This window comes from Zerene cesonia, chromosome 3 (genome assembly GCF_012273895.1).
Source record: "Zerene cesonia ecotype Mississippi chromosome 3, Zerene_cesonia_1.1, whole genome shotgun sequence".
Classification (NCBI taxonomy): Eukaryota; Metazoa; Arthropoda; class Insecta; order Lepidoptera; family Pieridae; genus Zerene; species Zerene cesonia.
In genome coordinates, this window is record NC_052104.1 from 6896320 (window position 1) to 6903399 (window position 7080).

General features: G+C 34.7%; 1 protein-coding gene across 1 annotated transcript; it reads right to left on the reverse strand.

Annotated features, from left to right (window-relative positions):
* Positions 1-775: 775 nt before the first annotated feature.
* On the reverse strand, positions 776-6180 carry LOC119836011 (protein artichoke-like). Its single transcript, XM_038361179.1, has 5 exons — positions 5920-6180; positions 5586-5685; positions 4753-5042; positions 4307-4453; positions 776-4101 (listed from the first exon to the last, which is right to left on the reverse strand). The coding sequence occupies exons 1-5, from the start codon at positions 6157-6159 to the stop codon at positions 1177-1179; spliced, it is 3702 nt and encodes a 1233-aa protein (XP_038217107.1). The 5' UTR covers positions 6160-6180; the 3' UTR covers positions 776-1176.
* Between the last annotated feature and the right edge of the window lie 900 nt (positions 6181-7080).

Below are 7080 nucleotides of genomic sequence, written 5' to 3' on the forward strand. Positions count from 1 at the left end.
GTGGTGCCATTTAAATTAGTTCTAGATCTGACAATTTAAAGGCCGCTTTTTTTTTATTAATTATGCTGGAATTTAAAGGTCGAAAATCCCATTGCTAGTTTCACAAAACACTTATTGCGTCTGTAGGTTTTTAGTGAGCGCATTCAGTCTTTTAATGTAATAAACCATCAATGTTGAGTTTTTTAGTGCGGGTCATACCTTATTTAGACATAGAAGCATTTATTGTTTAGGCAACGCAAAATTTTAATACATGAACATTAACAAAAATGTCTCAACAAATATTTATACTACTTTTTTATTTATACAATTTGTTATCCACGCAAGCCGCGGTTGAAAAGCGAGTCAAAAAAAGCAAATGGATTTAATAAAATCAAGATAAAATCTAAAAAGTGTATTGCAATGTAAATACAGTTACATAAACGGTCACTATTGTGATGAACGTTTCACGGAATTCAATTCTGAAAACGTGAACAAAAGCATTTTCTCTACATTGTTTGTCATACGAATTTTCATTTACCTTTGCAAAACTGAACTATTGATAGTTTTATGGGATACTAGTTGATTACGATAGTTTTTCCAGTCTTATCCTATCGTTATTTAGTCGTGATAAATAATAAAAATGAATATATAATTTGTTGTTTATAATTTTATTATGAAGTCATGTAAAATTCCTATTAATATACTTTATCTTAATAAAATTATATTCATTTCACAACTATGCAATTGAAATACAATTGTTAATAAATAAGATAGCCACAGCGTGAATAAAAAACTCTTTACTTAAAAATTATTTTATTGTTGTATTAATCTAATACACTATATTGCTTAAGTACAAGGCCTAAACTTAAATTAAATAAATATTTTATACAACAATTCCGCCACGCGTCAACCATTTATACAAAGGACGACTCAAGCATGAATCTCGCATTGTAACAATAAATTACACGAACGCACCTGTGATGTCTGGAATACCTGTCATTGTTGACTAGATAAATTCAACCTAGTCTTAGTATTCAAATGATCATTTAAACAACCTTATGACAAAAGAGGACAACAAATAAGCATTAGAATATAAGCACAAACTACAGGTATTCATTTCTGTATTTATAACCTTCTATAATATGTACATTTTACTTCTATAAAGTCTCTTATTTTCACACGTAAACATATTACATTCTACCGATAAATTTTATCCTCATGTGGTGGCATACTTATAAAATACGGTGCTGGTGGTGGTGGTGCTAGATATCGTACTGATCCGGGGCCTGACTGCACTTTATGAGGCAACGTTGCTGTTGATAACGATGGAGGTGGCAAAGTACCGGCATAACCGGGCCAAGCTGCTCCCCATAATGGGGCAGCCCCCGCACCCGGGCTGTTAGCTAATGGACCACCTCTATATGATGTACTTGACATACGTAAGCGAACTATACATATGGCTACTATCAAAATAGCAATAAACGCAACAACACCCCCAACGATACCGATAATCAAATTATCATCATTATTTGAAGTTGCCACGCCAAGAACAGGCGCCCCTTTAGGCTCTCCTGCATTTTTAGATCGTTCGTGAGATGGAGCAACAGACCAAATTATATCAGGTTCTGCTGAAGTTCGATGAACTAGACGCGGAGGAAATGTAGTTGACAAACTAGTGCTAGATGATGAAGATGCAGTGGTTCGTTTTCGAGTGTCGCATGATAGTTCATCGTCTCCTATTTCTATAAGAAGGAATCCAGATAAGTGTTCCGGTGAATCACAACGCACATCTTCGATCCCAACGGTAGGTAACCATCTACGAAGTGCTCTCGCATTACAATCGCAGCGTATGGGATTAGTATCTAAGCCGAACATAGATAAATCAGCTCGCCTATCATCAAGTGCAACTAATAGCTGGGGCTGTATTGTGGACAACTGGCTTCCACCTATATCGATGGTAATACGAGATGATCTCGGCAGTGGAAATAGCAGTGCAGGTGGCAGATTTGTCATTGAAGTATTACGAAATCTAACTGTAATTGAAGGAGCTTTTAACCCAGCTAATACTCCAGATGAGACTGTTTTAAGACGGGATCCTCTGATGCCAAGTTCTTCTAAACGTGGATGTAGAGTTGAATGGAGTTGATCAGCTCCAATATTTGTATCTTTGAATTCAACATCTAACTTTTCTAACGCTAAGAAAAATTGTAAGGCGCCTTGAACATCAAAATACCCTAATCTAGGGTAATCATAAGCACGAAGTTCAACCAAATTCGATAGAGTTCTGAAAGCGTTCTTTTCAATTTTAGTACACTTTTCTAAACGCCTTATATCTAATACTCGTAGAGAAGATAAGCCTTCGAAATTTCCTTCGAGTATCATTACAATAGGATTATCGGAAATATTCAGCAATTGTAGATTCTTAAGTTTTGGCCAAGAAATCGCTAGAGAGTTCGATACATCTACGATTTGGTTATGGGAAATATCCAGCGATTCTAATAGTGTCGTTCGTGTGAATGTTTTCTCAGATAATTTTGTAATGTTATTGTAGGACAAGTTAAGTCTATACAAAAATGGTGTTTCAAGCTGACCTACATTCTGCATGCCGGTTCCAGCTAAATTGAGGTCTCTTACTGTCTTTGGTTCGGTCAAAACACTCATTACAGATTTTTCTGACAAAGGATTGAATGATAAGTCCAACTTCTTTATATTTACCATTACACTGTCTTCAGCTGGTATATCAACAATATTATTGTACGACAAGTCCACAGAAGATACAAAGAAGTATTGTTTCTGCAATGCTTTTAAAGGAGCTTGTTCAAACAAGTTATGACTAAGGACTATACACTCTAACATATGGAGTCTCGATCTATCAAAAATATTGTCTGGGAGTTCGTACAAAAGGTTACCGGCCAAGTTTAATGTTTCCAGCCTAATCAATCCTTCAAAAAGTCTATCGCCCAATCGATCTATCTTATTATAAGAAAGATCTAATGTCTGTATTTGGCTAGAATTATGGAAAGCCATTTCGCTCACAGTCTCGAGTTCATTGCGCGCTAATAAAATAGTTCTTAACTTTGGAAGTCGGGCGAAGTCTAACTCATCAACATTTTTCAAAGCGTTTCCCGATAAATCAACTAATTCTAAATATTGTAGAGTACTTATAAGTTCCGAAGGGAAGAAATTAAATTTGTTATTTGTTAATATAATTTCTCGCAGCCGTGGGTGTATTTTAAATGACGAGGGGAATAAATAACTTAATTGATTATCCGATAAATCTATAACTTCCAAACTTGTACCCGTATTGAAAAATTCACCCTTAAATGCATTTAATTGATTACCCTTTAACGACAAAAATTGTATAGACATTACATTAACAAAAGCGGGGGTTCTTATCGTAACAATATTGTTATAAGACAAATCTAAATGTGTTAGATTTTTTAAGTTTTTAAACGACCCTTCAGATATTTCTTGCAAATTATTATTTGAGAGATAAATTTTTTCTAAGTTGTGATTTTTCGAGAACAAATTAACAGGCAGTGCTTTTAATCCAACGTCACTTATATCGACGACCAATAACGCATCGTTGTGGTTGAAAACGTTCTGCGGAAGTACGCTCATGTGTAAATTGTGGCTCATATTTAAGTGCGACAAGCTCGGAATCGACTCAAATGCATTCACCGGGACTTCAGAAATCTGATTTCCAGATATATCCAGGAACCACAAGCTAACGAACTTCAACTGTTGTCCCGTGAAGCCTAAAATCCTATTCTGGCTTAGTGACAAAAATTCGAGCGTCACTTCCAATCCACTGAACACATCTGCCGATATTGAGTTCAAGAGGTTTCCAGAAAGATCTAAGTGCTGAAGATTTTTGAAGTGATCGAATGCTGCAGGCGGTAATTCGCGAATAACGTTCCGAGACAGAACTAATGAATTGATTCTATCCGAGACGGCTCGAAGAATGTCGCTTGATAAAGCAGTGACCCTGTTGAAGCCGAGATGAACTGATGTAAGACTTGGCAAGCGCGACAAAGCCGTGGCCGGGATAAGCAGGATATTGTTATCTCTCAACAACAAAGTTTGCAGATTAACTAATCCGTCGAAAGCGTCGTCTTCCACCTGAAATAATTAACAAAAACTTTTCAGTATTGTATTCTCCATTATGTTGTAAAGGTTTATCAAATATTACCCTTAATGTTAAAGTTTAAATAGCATCTGTTAGCTATAGCCTTAAAGTTATTTTAACACATTTGCAAGTATTTCCATTCTCATCATCCACCTCCCCAGTCCAATTAAACTTTGAGAGCACTAAATAAAAACTTACGGTTCTCAGCGAGTTAACTCCAATATCCAAATAGCGCAGATCGCTTAAACCGACGAAAGTACCCGGGGACAGCTTCACGAGATTGTTCCGGCTCAAGTCAAGCACTTGCAGCGATGAAAGCGAGTTTAAGTGACTGCTGTCTAAATTCTGTAAGCATTTGCGTTGTTTTTAAACAATTATGAACCTTATGATCGGGTGGTGAGAGTATATTTTGAAGCATTTCGTTGTATCGAAGTATTGAAACAATTTCAACATAAAATATTACTATGGTCAAGAAAAATTGTAAACACTTTCTAAATATGTTAAAATATAAAATTTATCTGTTTATTTAAGACTAACATAATCCAATTTCATCAAATAAATATCACCAGACGTGATTTCATTTCCATCACGTAGTTCTTAAAAACATTTGTTATCAGAGCACATGTTCAAATCTCAAGACTCACCGTGATCATATTACTAGACAGGTTCAAGTGTTTGAGAGCCGTAAAGGATTTGAGGGCGACAGTTGGGAAGTCAGTTATAAAGTTCTCAGAAAGGTCCAACTTCTCCAAGTTTTGTATGCCCTGAAACACGTCGCTATTGAACTTCGAGAGCTTGTTACGGCCTAAATCTAAAGTTTGAAGGTCGTTTAAACTGATAAAGGCGCCGCCTTCGATGCTTGAAATCATATTCCCGTGTAAATCTATTTCTTCTAGTGTCTTCTGTGAAACGAACGATGCTTGACGGATCAGAGCTGGAATAAATGGATAACGCTTGTGTTCATTTATTTAGAGAATTTTCAATTTACATCGTGCATAGTTATGGTACGTGTATTGCGGAGGACATAAAATTGCCAGAGACATCAATTTGTTAATGACTTATTAGCGGGGAATATCAAATATAATTCGTAAACACCTCTATCGTTTTTCCTATAGATTATATATCACTCAATTTAAGCAACTGAAAATAACAAATATGAAAATTCTATCAAACTATAAGGGACAGCGCCTGATTAAACAAAAAAAATACTTTCCTTTTGTCATAAAAAGCAAATCAATTAGGAATCACTCTCCATTTAACTCAAATAAACATCCCATTAGACGGAACATTTCCTCAAAAATTTCACGCCGGTATTCACTAAAATAAAGACTTCATTACTCCTACTAAATATTATTTTAGGCACAAAACTTTAGGCTTTTCCAAATGGACGCGGAAAGTTTAGAGTACTTTTACAGACTTACCAAAAGCCGTAAAGTGTCTTTCGTACATTTGAGCGGGAATTTTTTTTTCAACTTACCTATTCTATTTTCCCTGAGCGAAAGAAGTTTTAATGAAAGCGGCCCGTTGAGAGAGGAAGATGGAATGGAGATCATATTGTTACGGTCGAGACGTAATATCTGCAAAAGTTTACCATATTTTTATGATATTCATTTGTACGATACGAGAAGATTTGCACAAGCGTATATTCAAGTGTAGTTTAGTTCAACATTAGCATTTTAATTGGTGGAACAGCACAATATATAACCAGTCAAAATCATATAAATCAAATATGATAAAAAATGTAGTTTAAAATTATATAATGCTATGCATATTTATCAAATTTCCTACAGCCATATCATACGAAAACGTACCTTCATTACGTTACATCCAATTAGTAGGCCTTCTTCTAATCCTCTTATATTATTCCCGCTTAAATCAAGCTCTTCCAAAGAAGGCAAATTATGTAGCTCCGCGGTGGAAAATATTGGGTTCAGGTTATCTCCCAAGAGGTTGTCAGCGAGAACCAACTTTGTTAAATTACCCTTGATCCCAGATAGCAGCCGGTCTGGTAGCCGACGTAGACTGTTGTGAGAGAAATCCAGTTCCTTCATTGGCAATCCGTAAGAGGAAAATATCTGGAATCAGAAATATTAGTTTTAATTTCGATGGGAACTGAACGGTACATGAATTTGATCGTAATTATGTATTGCTCCTTTTTTCATTAAAAGTTAAACATTTGTTTTTGAATCAATTATATATTTTTGTAAATGTCTTGGAGTGAAACAAAGCATCGTAACATTGAAAGTTTCAGTAAAATAATTAATTTTGTATATTCACATTGTCTTGATAATTTTATTTTATTATGAATAAGGATTACTAGTTATTTATTCATTCCCTAGTATTTAAAAATTCAAAAGGTAATAAATATCGCAAGTAAGCATGGCACGCATGAATTCTACTATTTTTTGTAAAGTATCATAGTGTATACTAACACAAGTTTTTAAACCAATTTGCTAATGAATTGATTGATTTCAAAACCAACAGCTCCGGTAAGTCTGGTCAAGTATTTGCACCGCCAACATTAACATAACATTACATTAAATACAAAGCTTCAACTGCTGTTCCATATGAATAAACGCAATTTGTAGCCAAATGTGAGAAATTGAAAGCAATTTATATTAAACATTCGAATCGAATATGTTTGAGCTAACCAAACATATCAACGTGTTCGGCAAAACAACTAATATGTTACTGCGAATTATTTGTTTCGGCTTAATAAATGTTCATTTTAACGCAACCCAATATGGACTGGCAAATATGAAATATTTTAGAGACGGCTTACCCACGCTTGCTTACCTACATTCGGTAATAGCGAAACGGGAAATTGCTAAATATCTGAATTTGTTTGTTTATTTTGATGTTTACAAATATCATATTTTATGATTGATTGATATTAATTGTACCTAGTCTTGCCATAAATATTGTAATAAAGAAAAAAGAAAATTGTTAACTGCAAATAACATTTATTACTT

Bases quoted from the DNA above. Each gene is read 5' to 3' on its own strand.
- LOC119836011 (XM_038361179.1), bottom strand. From the start codon at position 6,159: ATGAAGGAACTGGATTTCTCTCACAACAGTCTACGTCGGCTACCAGAC. The intron at 5,043-5,585 runs GTAAGTTGAAAA...CATTTATTCCAG, and splicing joins GCTCAGGGAAAATAGAATAG to CTCTGATCCGTCAAGCATCG. The intron at 4,102-4,306 runs GTAAGTTTTTAT...TAATTATTTCAG, and splicing joins GAGTTAACTCGCTGAGAACC to GTGGAAGACGACGCTTTCGA.